Genomic DNA, 18,378 nt, shown 5'->3' with positions numbered 1-18,378 from the left:
GTACCCGCAGTTGATTAAAACCCATTCCATAGTATTCTGCACATGCAGGGCCCACTGTTAACTGATCCAAATGGCTCCAACCCTCGGAGCATCGGGTTAGAAATAGACGATCAATAATAAATAGCCACACAGGATTAGGATCATCCGGGAAATTTTTGGGGCCGTCCTCCATCCATATCAGAACCAATCAGATCAATGATCTGCACTGCCAAATAATGAGATTGGGCTGAGAATGCGATCCTGCACCTAGCAAACCAGATCCAGCTATTGGTAACTGCTGTTATGCACTGTCTGGATAGGAGATGTCGCAAAACCAGGAATGAGTCTTAAGAGATCCGGATTATGTGTAATCTAGATTATGGTGGGACCCTTACCCTCCGGGTCAGATTCGCATAGGTATGCTGTTGGATCTAGAGTTATTTTCAGTGTTACCAACCGTTTATCTGACGAGATAAACAGCTTATGGCTGCTGCCTGTAAATACTCGCGATTGGAAGATCCGGAAACTATCAATAAATGTCCACAAAAGCAATGTTTAAAGACACTGTCCATATTCAAACTAATAGAATCTGCGATTTCCTTTTTCTTTTTCTTTTTTGCTATTATTAATATCCAACAGAGGTGGGCCTATCATATAGATGATGCAAATCACTAAAAGATATCCTGTAATGCTTAGTCATCTTTCCCGCCAACACGCAGTGTTTGTAGGAACCTAACATTTAAGAAAGGAAAAAAAAAAATCTACAATGAAAAATCATCTGGCACAAAAACCTGGCGGTTGCATGCATCAGAAGGGTTACACCATAGGAATCCATGGACAACATACAGATGTCGGCCCACCTGGTGAATGGAACGGAGTGTGCGACTTCATGGTGGGGGGCCTGCCGTTTTCATGGCACTCGATATCCTACAGAAGTGGCATGTTAGCGCTGAAGGATGCTAATCACCACAAGCCCTTTTATCATCTGAGGGAGGGGCCAGAATGGTCTAGGTTTGTGGGACCCGCTGCCCAAACGGAGCCCAAACAAACATCACATTGCCTCATCTTAAGCACATGTTTCCACTATTCAATTGTAAGCCGTCTGATTTTGAGAAACTGGCCAGTCCGAGTAGAAAGCATGCCCAGTTAGTACAAAACCAGCCAAAACATGGATAGGAGAAGATTGATTCGTGTACAAATAGCTGACCGGTTTTGCGATGATCGAGTCAAATTAGCTGACCTGGATTTGTTATGATCTGATTCTACTCCGTGGAAAGTGGCCTTTTAATGTGTTAACCGGAAAATGAATGTGGAATGGTTTAAAGCCAACTTCAAATCATGGCAACACCATCCGCTAAAAATAGTAAACCTACAGAAATCCAAGATGGAGCTCGACCATAGATTCATCCATATAGCATGCAAATGCAATAGGCTATTCTTCTACATACGTGGAAAAGGCATTCCTGTTCCCAGTGCAGCATTTTCGCATCCAGCAGTGGGCCGTGGATTAGATGTTACCCGGGTGACACCTTATGGGTGTTACCCTTGCCGTGGGGCCCAACTTGATGATTTGTTGTATATCCACCCTGTTTATCTATTTTTCCAGGCCATTTGGGGGCATGATCCCGAAAATTAAGCAGATCCAAATCTCAGGTGGACCACAGCATAGGCAATAGTGGTGAATGAACACCCACCATTAAAAACTTCCTCGGGCTCATCATAATGTTCATTTGTCGTCCAACCTGCTGATAAGGTCAACCAGACCTGGATGGAGGGAAAATACAGAGATCGGCTTGATCCAAAACTTTTGTTGTCCACAAAGTTTTTAATGATCACGCCCTAAAATGCACTGGAAAACTGGATGGATGGCATGGATATACAACACATTCATCAAGGTGGACCCCACACGGTAAGGGTAACACCTAATCCGTTCCCCCAGCAGTGGCTGTGTAGGTCCCAAAAATACATCAATACGGGAATTGAGTTTTTGCATACTACCACATCTGCATACTCTACTATGGTTACATAACAGACCAGCCCGTCTGTATTTCTGGCAAGCATTTCCCCCTTGTTTCATTGATGTGCATGTCCTTACAACCCTACTTACCAGCTGCAGTAGTGCAAATGCTCTCTCCTTATCTCCCTATCGGCTGCTGGTGTAACCCGGATCATAGGACTCCGAATCAGATGGTTCTAAATGGCTGGCTCAGCAAGGCAGATAGCCTTCACTCACCCAGTTAAGGATGTGATAGGATGCTCAATTGAATTGCCATAATTTAATCCAAGAAAGTGGAAATGATGGATGTGTGGTTAGCCTCCGTCCATTCAAATTTCATAACAGCGGGCCATCCCAGAAATAGAAATAGCAATTCAGATCACTTCCAAGTCGGCCTCAAGATGCATGCAATTTCAATTATGGGTTGGCTGTCATTATGAATTATGGTTAGACGGGGCATATTTCAACAGTCAGGCCAAAATGGCCCAGCTTCAATTTTGGTCATTTCCTCTTTATGCTTGATTGAATTGTTGCAATTCAGTTGAAATGAGCATCCAACGTACCCTCATATAATTTGCTTGATGGGAAAGATAAAGGAATACATTTAGGCATATCACTCGTGCAAATACACAGAGAGAGAGAAAACAAAAGCTATGAACTATCACCTCCGATGAGTCACCAACCAGAGAAGTGAACTTTTCCGGCATGACCATCAGGTGCACATAGAGATATCAAAACAAGAAAAGAGAGCGAACAGTGAGAAGATCCAGAAAATCATTCACCATAACTGGGATTGGACATTGGCATTGCTTTGGCTCATCACACTTTCAAGTGTGGAGTGGGCCACTGACTGGTTCCCTGCCAGAACTGGCCTCCTTGTGCTTCAAAGAGAGATTAGCAAATTGGGAATCGAGGTCTCTACTGCTACCCGGTCTGTGATGGGAAGAGAGGGGCTGCTGCTGCTGTTGATACATCAACAATCGAAGCCGTGCAATCTCCCTCTCCAACACCTCATGCTCCACTGCATCATCACATCAAGATTTTAGTCCCCTCGTATTAAATGCTCAGACAATAAAATTGCTCCATGGAGCCAACTAAGGGCATCTTCCTTCTTTTTGTAAAAGAAATATTCGAAACTACTTAGGATGCCTTTGGAAGTGAGGTTTTACATTTTTGGACACACAGAGAGACTTGGATCCAGAAAAGGGGGTAAATTTGCTTTCATTCTATTTCATTAAAAGAGCACAAGAAACAGTAACTAAAAACAAGTCCTTCTGATTCTTTTATTCCATCTCCCATTCAAAACGGAATGGGTATGAGTTGGCATATCAGATGCAATATATGCAGCCTCATATGCAAAATGACTTATTTCGTGCCAACATGACATGCTGTGAAGTGAGATGTGATGTTTGCAGAAGCAGGTAACAGGTTCTATTTTAACAATAAAAAAGAACTGCCACATAAGATGTTCGCAACTGCTAAAACATTCTTTCTTTTTCTAGTTATGTGAAAATAGTTATATGGTCCAAAATCTATTTTCTATTAGAACTAGTAACTTCATCTACATGTTTTCGTTATGGAGAATTGCTCACATACGACAGCTATATTGGAACTGATTATGCCAGCCATTTTTTTCGGCCAACATGTCAGATATGTAGAAGGTCCTGTCATACAGAGTTGGGCCACGCTATGATGATCACTAGGCAGGAAAAACAGGATGATTCACTCATTGGGTTGGCCATACCAGTACACTAATTCATACCATCAGCTGTTCATTGATATTGACAGTGTCCTGCTGCATATGTTCATCAGCCTTATTTTCATGCCAATTGATCATCATGGTGTGGCCCACCTTTTTTACAGATGGGACATTCTAAACATTGGCAGGAAAAAAAGGCTGTACCATAACTTCTAATACAGCTGCTGGATCGGATCATTTCTCTTCTTTATGGACTGATATGAAAATAATGAGGTATGATCCCATGATGTATCCATCCCACTCATACAGGGGAGCGGTCTTATACTCATCCTGGAATGCATTGGGCTTGTGTTGGATTGGTCATGGCCCAAGCACTCCAATCAGGCAATCCTAACCATCCAATCACGTCTTGCAATTGGACAGTCAGTTAACAGCATGCCATGCGTCAACAAGAAGTCCTTTGATTAGACAGTAAGGGGCCATCTTTGGTCAAACACACATGACCTGGACCAATGGCTGGACCATTCATGTGTATGATGCACAATAGGATGTGTCCAGTAGCCAAAGAATCAAGGAGCGGTTACACAAACCACCTAGGAAATGGGATTGGCACACAACTTGTTATATCTCAGTTGTAATTGTTCCAAATCATAATGTACAAGTGTGCCACATTCCATTCTCCACCAAAGTAGTATCAACTTGCACCAGTTCACTCAATGCCATAAATGTTGTAAACCATGCCCATAGGTCCTCTTAGGTAATTATGCTTTTTTTCTTTTTTTCTTTTTTTCTTTTTTTTTTTGTAATATCATAAAACTGTTCAAAGTCTATGGACAAGCCAGTGCACGTCAATGTCAGTTGCATTTGCCTAGGATATAATTTACATCATCATCATCATCATATCACCATCATCAGAGGCTTGCTTCGCTTTATAAATCATGTTTAAAAAGGAATTCTCATGATTGCTTGGAAAAAGTTAAACAACTGGCAACCACATGACATGGCCAGTTCCAGAGCCTATCGTACAAGATGGTTGATATCTGCAGGCCAGCTAATCATAAAGCTCTTGCCACTCTACCATTTAAAAGCTCAATGGTCCCACTTCAAGTTGCAAGGAGAGAGCAGAAAGGCAAAGCTGATGGTGATGACAACAACGATGATCGTAATTTACATAAACCTTCTTTATTTTTGAGAAATTATTTGCGTACTCCTATTTTAAGACCATGTTCCATTTTGTCTGTTCTTTGAAATTTCTAATAGAAAAATACTATAGTTGCCAAGCAACATAACACAATAAAGGCAAAGATAGAAAGCAAGTCCAAGATGTAGGTAGTTAGATAACGTTACTCACATTGCTTTATGAGTTGCTCCTGAGCCAAACTGTCTAATCGTTGCTTCAGAGCTTTATTCTCCATGTTCAATATGAGATTCTGCTGATCCAAAAATTCCAGTTCAGCTAAAACTTCGGACCCTTCTGCCTATAAAATCATATAAAATAGGATTAAATATCAATGGAAACAAATTTTAAAAAATAAAATAAAATCTGCAGAAGATTTCTTTTTTATCAGGACGCTCGTCCTGAGTAATCATTTACTGCATGCACCGAACAACCCCTCCAATCAGATATGAAAACCACCAACTGTTAGGTTGTGGATCCATAGCTGGTCAGTTTTGGGCTGTTATTCCAACATGTAACAACATCTATTCCTTGTTTCTTAATAATATTTTTCTAAACAAAAATCATTTAAAAACTATTATGACATGCGATCCTGACATCAGTGTGAGCGATGGCAATTGATTATTCTCATTATCATTGAGAAAAGAATTCTAAACTGAACCGCCTGCTTTAAGACTTGCCTGTAAAGCTTGGACATTCCTTTCCAGCTCAGCTATGTACTGAAGTTTCCGGACCCGAGACCGCTGAGCAAATTGCCTGCATTAAAAAATAACAAATAAACTCCCTCCCCATAATGATGGGTCTAATTTCATTAACATTTTCAACCATCTTTAACATTAGGAGTAAAAGAGAACCCAAGACATTTTATGCACATCTGAGGAGAAAATAGAGGCCATGGAGAAAATATCAGGCCAACAGCTTCGCTCCCTAAATCCTGCCGACGGCTTCTTAAACAACTGATGAAAAAGCTCTATTGGAAACACAAGTTACAGCCTTTGATGGGATTTGATTGGAGACCAAAAGTCAAAGGGGGCTCATCCATACTGCTCCATTCAGAATACTATTCCTCGAAATACCTAACAAGCCCTCTCCTATCCCCTTTTATCACCTCCACAACTCTTGTTCGACATAAGATTTGGGTAACAACAGGCTCCTTTTGACCCATACATGGTAGTAATGCAATGGGAAAACATGGTATCTTTTTCCTCCAAAGGATGCTAAAGGAAGCAACCTCCAAAGGATTTTTCCTCTTTCTTTGAAAGAGCCATTTCATTAAATTTGATCTCACATTTTCTCCCCATATTCAAATACTTCCTTCACAACTGAATGATTAATGGAGAAGTCCCAGGCAGGTACTAGTGGTTTTCTCTTCTAAAGTTGACGGGATCTCGAGGCACTTTGAAGATTTTTTTTTAAAAAGTTCATGGTGATTTGCAATTCCCCAAAGATAATATCATTGAGAAAATGGGAATTTTTGAAAATTAAAAATAAATGTTGTTTGGAGTCGTACAAATATCCTTGGGCTGCATAAGAATACTAGATAGGCATCATAACCAAAGTAGGATCTTGATTGTGAGGGTGAGCCAAGAAGAGACATTCTGCAGCACAGATCAAAGGAACGCCCCCGTATCACCGTTAACACATCATATGGCATCATTAAAACAGCAAAAGAATCATTAAAAAATGATTTTTCGAATTTTCAAAAAAAGGGCCAAAATAAATGCGTAAATAGAAAAAAATATAAAATATATATAAAATGGAACCCCAAATCTGTAAAATGCACATTAACATGTTCTACTATGATTAACACATCATATGACATCATTAAAACAGCAAAAGAATAATTTAAAAATGGTTTTTCGAATTTTCAAAAAAAGGGCCAAAATAAATGCGTAAATAGAAAAAAATATTAAAAAAATATAAAATGGCACCCCAAATCTGTAAAATGCACATTAACATGTTCTACTATGATTAATACATCAAATGGCATGATTAAAACAGCAAAACAGCCATTAAAAACTGATTTTTCAAATTTTAAAAAAAGGGGCCAAAATTCATGCGTAAATGGAAAAAAATATTAAAAAATTATTAAATGGCACCCCAAATCTGTAAAATGCACATTAACATGTTCTACTATGATTAACACATCATATGACATGATTAAAACAGCAAAATATATTAAAAAAAGTATAAATACCTATTTTTGACAAATTTCTGAAAAATGGCCCACCGAGCTTTGATTCAAAAAAATCTATAATATAATGTGTTTTTCTATCAAATACCTAGCTAAGGTTGGTCGAAATTAGTAGTAGAAGGAATTAGAAACAGTTTGGAAGCAAGAGGTTTCAAAAAAACAGCAAAAACAGAGCTAAAAAAAAAGAAGTTACCGTTACGGGCCCGTAACGGCCCGTTACGCCCGTATCGGCCGATACGGGTACAAAAAATCGAATCAGCCATTTCAGCCCCGAAACGGGTAACGGTTCGCACCGTTACCGTTACGTATTGGCCGATACGGCCGATACGTAACCGATTTGGCATACCATGGATCTGGAATGAAAGGAATGGCCAGGTGTTGAACCATGTGAAGATGCCTGCATTGAAATTGCATTACAAAACAAAGCTCAACATTATGGTTCGAGCGCTTTGTTCCCCGAACCATGGTGTGCCGTAACGGCCATTATGAGGCCATAAAGACCGTTATGTTATGAGGCCATAATAGCCATTATGGAAAAAATGACTTATAATCACCGTTACGCCTCCCGTAAAGGTCGTAATGGCCCTGTAACAAGGCAGACAAAGTTTTTTTTTTTTTTTTTTTTTTTAAAAAAAAAAAAATTTAAAAAGGACAAAAAAAAAAAGGAGAGACCATAACAATTTGTATCATAAAGATAACAGCGGCGGCCGTTACAGCCACCATTACTGTTATGGAATACCTTGCCCCGAACTTTCACATGATTCAAGCGTATATAAAGACTGGATATCAGGTGGCCAAGAAAATGTCCTGGTGGACCCTGCCCCTGGGAGTGTTTGGAAATTAAATTTTGATGGCACTTCTATAGGCAATCTTGGCGGGGGTTCCAAGAAACGGAAAAGGTAACATCCATACGGTTTTTTGCAGCTCCTATTCCTCCAAGAGGAGCTCATGTAGCGGAAGCACTCTCCTAAGAGATCTCTGCATTTTTTTCTGCCACGTTCAAGAGAAGTTTGTTGTGGAAGGTGATTCAAGCAATATCACTATGTGGGTGAAAAATGCAGGAGTCTAACCACGGGTTTTAGGTTTGGAGCTTTGATTCCAATTGATGTACAGACCTTGCATCTGGGCTAAATATTTCATTTACTTGAGTAGGTGGAGGTGTAAATTTTGTAGCAGATACATCAGCAAATGAGGACAGTCGTGAAATTCCTCAATCAGTGACTTGCTACCCATCCCAAATATTTCTTTTACTCAAGTAGGTAGAGGGCAATTATATAGCATATATGTCAACTAATGACTAATGAGGGTTTTAGTCGTCAAGTTCTAGGGAAGTGGCACTGGAGATTCTGTACGAAAGAGGGTGGGCTATGGAGGGAGATTATTGTGTTTAAATATGGGACACAAGAGAGGAGAGTGGGTGGATGAGAGACAAAGAAATTGTTAGCACACCTTGTTTGTCAATCACGTGAGTCCATGTGTCATTTAGTCGGTTGAGCCCTTAGAAGCTAAAGACCGAAGACACAAGTGGACATGGCCACGGTGAACCGTAACCCTATGAGTGTCAATTACCTACACTCGCCTTAAAGTCACTTTCAGCGATGTTTCAGAATCACGTACCCCAAATCCGAAGAGTTAGGAAGATTATTAGCAATGATGACCATAACCCTTGAACCAAAACAACATTTGAACCTTTAGATGATCATAGTTTAATAGGTAAACCTTGTTTGATAATCCCTTAGCCTTAAGAGCTTAACTGAACATGATAAGTAAGACTAGAAGAGGTACTAAGATGCTGTGAAATCATATGCCCAAAACAATAGTTTTCGAGTAGTTCTCGATCCCATCAACGAGTTGTAGATGGGACTCGATGGAATCCAAGTGCCACTTGATCCGATTGAAGAATGAGTCCAGTAACCAAACAGAGATAATTTTGAATTTTCTCGATGGGATTGATAGAGGATTCGATCCCATCGAAGGCCCTTTCGATCCTATTGAGAAAGCTGTTAACTAGCCGTTTTATAGCTATTGCAAATCGGTTTATTATAAAAGGGCATTCAGTTCTTGGATGAAATGATGGGTTTTTTATGCAATAAAATGCTATGTTATTCCACATTGATATCCTACATCCTAAACCTCTAATCCCATGAGTTTCAAGTCATCTTCATGAGCTTTAAGACTCTAATGAGGATTTCAACATCGCATGAGAAGATGAACTTGAACTCCACAATTTTCTAGATATTATACTCAATACTCTTGGCATATCATTTGTCTAAATCCTCTAGAAGAATCTTATAGGTGAATCCCCTAGGATTTCAACTACTCCATTAGTTGTAAAAGATTCTACCAACTTCTCATCACCTTGGTCACCTTAAAGGAACATTGTATACAAAGTGTTTGGTCTTGGAGCTGAAACATTGGCAACGCATCGGCATCAACGATCGGAGGAGCAAAAATGAAGCTAATTGAAGCGCATGAGAGCATCAATCAAGCAACCTGAGACAGCGCATCAAAGGGGCTCAAATTCGACCAATGTCAATTAGTCATACTCTCTTTCGTTGTGAAGGATTGAGGGTAAGAGTTTGTAACCCAAACTCAATAGGTTTTTGTGTAGGACCTAGGCTTTTATGTAGGGTCGATTTCACCGAACACGAGTGTATATGTGTTAGTATCTGTAGGAGCCTCCTGTAGGAGTAAATGTAGGTCATTGGACTATGACTAAGGTTGTTGGTTAGCCGATTGAAAACCAATTAAAGTCTTTTGCGGGAGCCTCCGACAGGAGTGTACGCTAGGTCCTTGTGTAGGGATGTAAATGTTAGAGGTAAACCTGATTTAAAACCTCTGATAGTGAAATCCGGCACACTCATGGGTAAAGTGCGTTCGCCGGGAGTGGAATAAGGAAACCGAACCACTATACATGCTTATGTTTGGGATTCTCATTTGAGCATTTGTTTAATTATGTTTATGTGATTGATTAATGAATTAAATATATGGATTATTAGATAAATGCTAAGAGTTAATATTTAGCACATCCCACACACATATGTACACCATTTATAGACTAGTTGCTTAGCACGTCGCGTCTATTGTAGTTTACGTGATTGAACCCACTATTAGCTTGGAAGCGTTAGTGTTCAATTGTTTTACTAAGTTTAAATTGGCATATTATTTTAAGTAAGCAATTGTGTATTTAATTGGCAAAAAAATTATTTAGTCTTCATCCCCACTCGAGACATAGCCTTCATTCTATAGCTCTGCCAAGCTTCCACGTATAGTCGTGGTAGAGTATCATATCCTACACCATGTGCAATTTCAGAAATCATCAGCTTTGGGCATTTGGAAGGCCGTTGTATCTATTGGTAAGTCGTTCAAGCAAGGGTTGGCCTCCTCTATTGGGGACAAAACTTGTATCCATGTTTGGGAGGATCATTTGTAGGGGGATAGGCCCTTGGAAGTTGAATTCCTCTCTTTGGCAAAACAACTAGCTCCATCCAAGAATATGCTTGTAGTTGATTGTTTTTCTTATATTGGTGCTATTGGTGCATGGAGCCCTCCTTGACAACACTTATCAGACAAGGAGGTGTCTGATTATGCCACCTTATTGGGGTGCTTGCAGAATATTCATCCCTCTTCGGATTCTAGCGACTCTTCAGTTTGGATAGCTGCTCCATCGGGGAAGTTCACAGTTAAATCTTTTTACAGGGTGATCCGAAAATCCACATCTTCCAAAATCATGAGTTTTTCCACAAGTTTTAGATGTACAGAGCCCCGACTAAGGTGGCAACATTTGTAGTTGCCTCTAAGGCAAAGCATCTTATTGTAGAATAGGCGACCAATGTTCATGTTTTGAAGGGTTACGACCTTCTTTTCCTTGGAGTCTAGATTTGGTTGCCGTCTCAGCACTCCCTGGATCCCTCCCCTGTATTTTTCTTTGTTTTTATGCAATCATGACTTTTCAAAAAAAAAAAAAAAAACAAGGTGGCAACATTTACATGGCTGGTAAGAAGGAAGAAAGTCTTAACCATAAACAACCTCCAAAAAAGATCCATGGTCCTTCCCAATATATGCCTTGTGTATGAACGATGCAGAATCGATTGACCATTTCTTTATTCACTGTTCTTTTCCAACACAAGTGTGGGCCGTGATCTTGGCTATGTTCGAAGCATGTTGGGTTGTGCCCTCCTCAATAGAAGCTCTCTTTGGGGCATGGCACAACAGGAATCTAGTTAAGAAAGAATCAATCATCTAGCGTATGATGTTGCTAGCAGTTCTATGGAATATTTGGGAGGAATGGAATAGGTGTTTTCTTGATTATTTTTTTTTTTAAATGTCCATGGGAAGAGGTCGTTTGGAAGTCCAAGTGACATGTGCTAGAATGGGCATTTGGGATTAAGAATCTAAAAGATTCTAAAATTTTATCTTTGTTAAGGTTGTAATGTTTTAAGGATGTATTCTTTCTCACTTCGACTTTTGTCTTAGCAACACATTTATAAAGTTTTATTATCCTTATTTAAAAAAGTTCCTCAATCAGCAACTTGCTTCCCATCGCGTGAATATCCTTGCTTTTTAATAAGATTACTCCGTTGGATCGAGAGAGAGAGAGAGAGAGAGAGAGAGAGAGAGAGAGAGAGAGAGAAGCCGGGGGGTTGGTTCGGATCAAATTTGTAGCCGTTTTGCTTGGATTCTCAACAGCTTACACTCAAAACACCTTGAGTTGGATTACTTATTCCACACATAATTGATAATTAAGGGCATCGTGGCAGAATTTTGATGCTGGCGGACAACTTGACACAACCCCCCGTTCTCTGGGCTTGGGGGTAGCAAAGAGTGGATAACTCCCACCAGTAGATATGGTCCTTGATTGAGTGGAAGGGTAGAACATGATTCGTGTAGCCAACCCCAATTAGTTGGCATGAGGCTTCGACGATATTGATGATGATGAACAAGAACCTCTCACTACCATTTGCCACAGTTCAATAGCATTGAAAAGCTAAGCCTTGCTAAGAACTACCCCAACAATTCTGACAAAGTGGTGACGTACTTAGCAGACTGAAGAAAAAGAATTGATAGAAAAAGGATACTGAAAAGAATTGAGAAAACAAACATCAATTTAACAATTGTAACTTATTGAGGGATACTTGGAAGCAGTAAATTCAGGTTCATGAATGATCCAAGTTGCCCAAACGACTTGTGCCAGGGGCATTATCAAACTGAATTATTTTGGGTAGTAAAACAGAAAAATCAGATGAGCATAAATCAGTGTTCATCATGAAGTAAAAAAGCAAATTTAACATAAAAGAGAGTGCCCATTCATTTCTCAGTAATCTTTAATTGCAGCAACATCCCCTGTTATACGACAATTATACCTACCCCCCCCCTCTGTTTTGGATTGTTGCAGGAACCTACCCTCCATTAGAGTCATCAGATGAATCTGTACCAAATGATAAAAATACCCTCTAGAGGAGTTTGTTTTGCCTGCTGTGGGGCCCACCATTATGTATAAATGGCATCCGATTTGTGCAGCAGGATCACTCAATAGATATTGGAACCAAAAAATCAGGCTAATCCAATCATCAGGTGGGCCACACCATTGAACCAATGACAACCACCCAAAAACCTCCAAATTCATGTGGCGGGCCGCCTGATGGTTGGACTGACCAGATTTTTGGGGTGTCATATTTCAATGGTGGAGTGACCATGCTGAATGGGTTGGATAACATACATGCACTACACTGGGCCCACATGTCCGCAACTAGTTGCATATGAGAAAGGTGTAGGACAGTCAATTGCTCAAAGAAATGATGTTAATAGACAGGGTATCCTTCTATGGGGAATCTACAACAAATATTTGAAACATAGGGAAGGTAGCTGTAATAATCCAAGTCAGATTGGAGTCATGTATAATTGTCATATAACCAAGTAAAATTAACCGTTAATTCTATAACACCATGTAACGACCTATGTGATATAATAGTCTATTAGATAGTGCTTGATTGTGATCAACCTATGTAATAGTCTATTACATTGTACCTGAGGAAGGTTGTGTCAAGTGACATTCCAAACTGAAGGTATGGCCCTTGATGGAGTGGATTGGCGGGACAGGATTCATGCAGCAGACCCCAATTAATTGGTATAACTTAGATGATGATGATGATGAGATAACATAAATTATCAACAAATTTAACCCAATGCCACGATGATGTAAATGCTGAGTAGAATATAACCTAATGTATCTGATGTGTCCAAGTACAAATATACACAACAATAGTAAATTAGCATCCTTTCTTAAGATCAATAAGGAGCAGAAAATAATTGCACTGTGAAATGGTAACATTAAGAAACGACAACTTTTAAAAATAATTTCAAAAGAGAAAGAGTATTAGCAGAGAGCTCACTGTTTAGCACGTTTTGTGTCCGACTCAGATACACAAGGCTTAGCATAAGATCCATCCCTTTCAGAAGAACCTTGCAGATCATGACCAGGTTCCTCTTGGTCTTGCTTTTCAGTAGCTATAGATGGAACTCTGTCTGGTCTCCTCGGAGCACATGATGATCCAGAGCTCTGGAGTATAATGTTATGATCTCGTGCAGATGGATAGCTACTTGGGTATGTCACGGAATTCAAGGGTGATTCCCATCCCCTATTCTGCTGTGTCGCAAAAGAATTCTCTGCATAGAAAGAGGCATGTTGTACGTCTCTAAAGCGATCAAAGTCCACAGATCCCCATGAAGGCACAGATGTTAGATTTTTATACTTGTACTCCTCTTGAGCTTTGTTATCTACGTTAGAAGAATTATTAGATGCCTCCAAATATGCAAAGGAGTCACTAGATGACCGACGGTGAGCTCCTCTCCTCACAGGCGTCTCTGGCTCATTTAGGAGTTCGTCAAGCCAAGAAGGTTGCTCCTCAATGAGAATGCTCTCGGAGGAAGTGCGTTGGTGGTGCCTATGTCCCTCTCGTGGCTTTGGAATGCCTTTGGACCCTATTAAAGAGGAGCCGTAATCTGCATATGATGGGGATATGCTAGGGAATGGACTTTTAGGAGGAAGAAGTGATTGTTTCCCAGTGGAAGGTGAATTTCTAAAGTGTGCCATCCCTTTGGTGTTCGCCATAGCTTAAATAAAATCTCCCACCTGTTCAAAAATAAATAAAAAGGGTAGGACATGACAAATATCAGGAGAAATTTAAACAAAACAGCATCAAATGCAATAGAATTCTAAACAAGACCACACCATATACGCGTTTGAAACTCTTCTCAAATGATTCCCTCTAAATGGCAAAAAACAAAAAGAAGAAAAGAACTCTAAGGATGCATTTGGATGCACTAGCAAAATAAATTGGAAAATTCTAGTGTAATCTAAAAGAAACGAAACATTCAGCCATCTCTTTGGTATTGATACAAGGCAGGTAACCCTCAATTTGTGTTAGCCTTCCTTTCAAGTCCATCTTCAACTGATGTAATTGCAAATTGGAGCCCAAGTCCTCAACATGGATGCTAAAGAAGGAAATCACAATTTGTTTATTTCTCTTTATTAGACAGATATTGCTGCTCAATTCAATAGTGCACTCAGACAAATCATAAGACTGCGTACTCTACTGACAATGCAAACATGACAAGTTGATGAGAAAGAAAGCCCCACAAGTATTTAGAAGCATTTCCCAAAAGTTTCAAGTTCCCACAAATCCGGTTCACCTCCATTTCCTAGAATGAATAAACAGACATATAACCAAAGAAAGGGGAATGATTTGGACCATTTCCTTGGTTTGTTTCTTTCAGTTTATTTACTCTTTTGCAAGTAAAATTGCCAAGCAATTCCCTGACAAATGCACCATTTCTTTCTACTTTCAGTAATATAATTGTGCAACGTTGTACTATTTTAATATCAAACGTACAGAAGGATGCATCTATCAATCAATATGGTTGTAGATATCAGTTTGCAATTCCCAACCCATTTCATAATTTTATGGAGTTTGCTACCCCCTCTAATTTAAAGATGACTTCTAAAACTACTTACCCCACCATCGATCATTTACATAACAAGCCATTAATAAAAAATAATAATAATAATCACATTTTCACTGAAACCACAAACACCCACGCTCATTCCCGATACATTATAAATTTCAATCAGGCAACTCCGGTACGCGCACAGTATGCGTATGCACCAAGAGTTGGTGCGCACATGTCTTCTCCCATCATATGGGAATCGAAAATCAATCCAAATGGGATTTTTTAAAAAATAATGAAAATAAAAAAAAATTCCAATCTCATGAGTCAGACTACCACCCATCATTTTCTGACAGTTGGTGATATTTGTGTGCACCGAGTGATCGATGTACACTGTGCGCATGCAGCGTTTTTTCAAATCAACATGCACTAACAGCTATGATAAATCCTTCCAAAAATATGAAAATTCGTCCCCCCCAAAAAACATAGTCATACACATCATCCAAAATCCCATAAAAAAAAATAAATAATAAATAAAAAAATCAAGAAGAATTATACAATGCCACGAGAACCACGGAAAAGAAATACATATATCGTAAAAATTGAAAGAGGATTTTTCAGGAAAATTAATTAACGAAGGAAAAAAAAAAAACACGATCTGGATAACGGAGATGTTCGAAAATTAAGAAAAGAATAAGAAAAAAGAAAAGTGAGAAGAAACTGATGTTTTTAATAACAAATTTTCAAAAAGAAAAAAGGAGCAGAGGAAAATCAAGACGCCGGATTTCTCGGCAAAACAGATTTTTCTCCGACAGAAAAGAGAAAATGAAAACAGCATTCGATTTTCTGAGTTTCTAAGGAAGAGGAGAAAATGGACGTACCGGATCGAAGCTGCAGCTTCTGCTTCTCTCTTCTTGGGGTTGAAAAACCCTCAAAAAAATGAACTTTTTAGGGTTTCTGCAGAGAGAGAGAGAGCGAGCAAGGGAGAGAGAGAAAGAGGGAGAGAGAGGTGGAAGCCGATGGTATTTAAGGGGAAGTCGTCAATAACTAGCTAAAATAGCGCGATATATTGGTCTTCCCCTCACCAGATAGCGTTCATATCGTATCGTTGGATCTCGCCCGAGCCCGCTGAACATGTTGCTTTCATGGTGTAAAAAAGGTAGGTAGTCCTTAGACTACTGAAGTTAAATTGTAGTCCGCTTACTGGGCCACGTTGATCAGTGTAATACGTATTTCAGGATATAGATCCTCACCATATATAATCCACAGAATATCCTATTTTCCTATATTGATGATTTAACCATTAAAAACTGATCTTGAATACAAACGATTTAACACTTTATTTCTTGGGTTGCCCATAGTCAAACTTCCATCATATTTTGCAACTAAATAACTAAACTGCTCTTTCACAGTGTTCCCTACCTATTTAACGGTTCCGATCATCTATACCGACGGCGCAACTAGCAGACTAGTAATTCACTTTTGTAGTCCGCGGACTACGAGATCAAGCACCTTTACAACTTGCAAAAACGGTCTCCGCTGGTTCCCCTCGAGGGAGGTGTTATACAGCAACTAGCTGTGTGCAGGGCCCACCGTGGTACATGCGTTTCATCCAATCCATATAAAAGGTTTTCCCCACAATGAAATATAAATGGACCAAAAATCATAGCGATCCAGTGATATATTGGACCACAAGATAGAAAAAAGTGGAAAACCATCCAAAACCTTAAAATTCACGTGATAATTGGATTAGCCCGAGTTTGGGGCATATCATTTTCATAACGGGACAACCATGTTAGATCAGTTGAATTCTATATATGGACCATGGTGGACCCCACAACCCCAACTAATTGCATTGACAACTAGTTTTTGGTAAGACCTTCCTCAACGCACGACCGGAGGGTTTCTCTGTTACGCTCGGGGTAACGGGAAGCGGATTGCCTGTGACACACGTGTGGAGATATTCCTCTGCCCAAGGTTGTATAGAGCCTACAAATATGTCCTCGACGATTACACTCTGGCCATCTGTTTTGAAAGACTACAATAGGACAGGTTTCTAAATATAAGATAGATTCAAAACTCATGTGGGCCATACCACATGAACAAAAGGGATTGAATGCTTGGGAGTGATATAAGTTTTGTATCAGGATGATATTTGTTTATCTGAGTCTCATTAACCCTATGAATGGCTTGGATGGTCTAGAAACATCACAGTCAACTCTAAAAAGATTTCAATGGTGGATATTTCCGTTCCGACTCTATTATTGGTCTGACCCTTCTTAGTTTTAGATCTAAATTTTAAAATCCTATTCTATTGTAATTTTACAAGATAGATCAATGGAGTGAATTTATCACTCACATCTCTGTGGGCCCCACACAACCCCGAGTATAATATCTCAATGCCTGTGTCTAATTTTACACTTGAGATTTATGGTACATCCAAACACATTAGAAGAATATAAACCATCCTTGAACTACTTAGTTTATACGATGATGAGTCTCAGTTAATATAGTAGAGAGCAACAAATGAAGGCTTTCAATGGAATTATTTTAAGTTTTTGATGATATCATGGATGGAAACATCTTGACCCTTCAATTGATGGGCCAAAAATAAAGAAAATACACCAACAGTCCACATCAAACCAAAAAAGGTGGTGGGAAATTCACTGTTTCATGGACCCCACTTGTAGAAACTGAAAACAAGAGGTGTACATGGATATTCTCTGGTCGAGCAATGTATAATGGAATTGTTCCCACGGGAGTTACTGGATGCGTTTGCACCATACCTATAAATGGTGGTGGTTCATTGGCATGCATGTACATCTAATCCATACCGTCCAAATGGTTGGACTATTTGCTGATGGACCATATTTCAAGAAAATAAAGTTGTTAGAAGGTGCTAACGATCCAATCAGTGGCCATAAAATGAATGGATAAAAGAGAATTGATGGTGATCCAAATCCAATGGCCGCGTCAGATGATTAGAATCGTTGGGATGAGTGTATATCTCGAAGATCTTTCATCCATAGTGGGGACCACAATTTAGATCCGTCCCAGTTGGCACACTTACATGATGATTGATGAGTTACCACCATTTAATAACGAGTGGAACTGGCCTAAAAATCACACTGTTGGATGCTAAATTTGCACGTTGAATTTGTACTGCTGATCATTTCATTTTAATCATCCATTTGATGGCATCAAATCAGATGACTAGGAACATCTAATCAGTTTGATTTCCAGGCCACGCTCCATCCAAAGTGGGGCCCACTATTCTAATGGTCTAGATTGGTTAGCACGTGTGCAAAATGTACTACCGGATGAGTTGCTACAATCTAGTAATTCGCTACAGACGCACATTGGAGTCCAACGCTTTTGTCGTAATA

The 18,378-nt window shown here is 39.5% G+C and overlaps 1 protein-coding gene across 1 annotated transcript; it reads right to left on the bottom strand.

Annotated features, from left to right (window-relative positions):
* Positions 1–2,566: 2,566 nt before the first annotated feature.
* Positions 2,567–16,032, bottom strand: LOC131236571 (uncharacterized protein At4g06598). The gene is made up of 5 exons (XM_058233842.1): positions 15,874–16,032; positions 13,438–14,177; positions 5,528–5,607; positions 5,026–5,148; positions 2,567–2,996 (listed from the first exon to the last, which is right to left on the bottom strand). Exons 2-5 carry the CDS (start codon positions 14,154–14,156, stop codon positions 2,803–2,805), a joined length of 1,116 nt encoding a protein of 371 aa, XP_058089825.1. The 5' UTR covers positions 14,157–14,177; positions 15,874–16,032; the 3' UTR covers positions 2,567–2,802.
* Between the last annotated feature and the right edge of the window lie 2,346 nt (positions 16,033–18,378).

This window comes from Magnolia sinica, chromosome 2, assembly GCF_029962835.1.
Source record: "Magnolia sinica isolate HGM2019 chromosome 2, MsV1, whole genome shotgun sequence".
NCBI classification, from domain to species: Eukaryota; Viridiplantae; Streptophyta; class Magnoliopsida; order Magnoliales; family Magnoliaceae; genus Magnolia; species Magnolia sinica.
The sequence above is the reverse complement of the archived record's forward strand: the minus strand, read 5'-3'. Positions and strand labels throughout refer to the sequence as shown.

Excerpts from the sequence above, each read along its gene's own strand:
- LOC131236571 (XM_058233842.1), bottom strand. The coding sequence starts at position 14,156 with ATGGCGAACACCAAAGGGATGGCACACTTTAGAAATTCACCTTCCACT. Across the intron at positions 5,608-13,437 it reads GACACAAAACGTGCTAAACA|GCAATTTGCTCAGCGGTCTC; the intron begins GTGAGCTCTCTG and ends TTTTTAATGCAG. Across the intron at positions 2,997-5,025 it reads GGAGCAACTCATAAAGCAAT|TGGAGCATGAGGTGTTGGAG; the intron begins GTGAGTAACGTT and ends GTGATGATGCAG.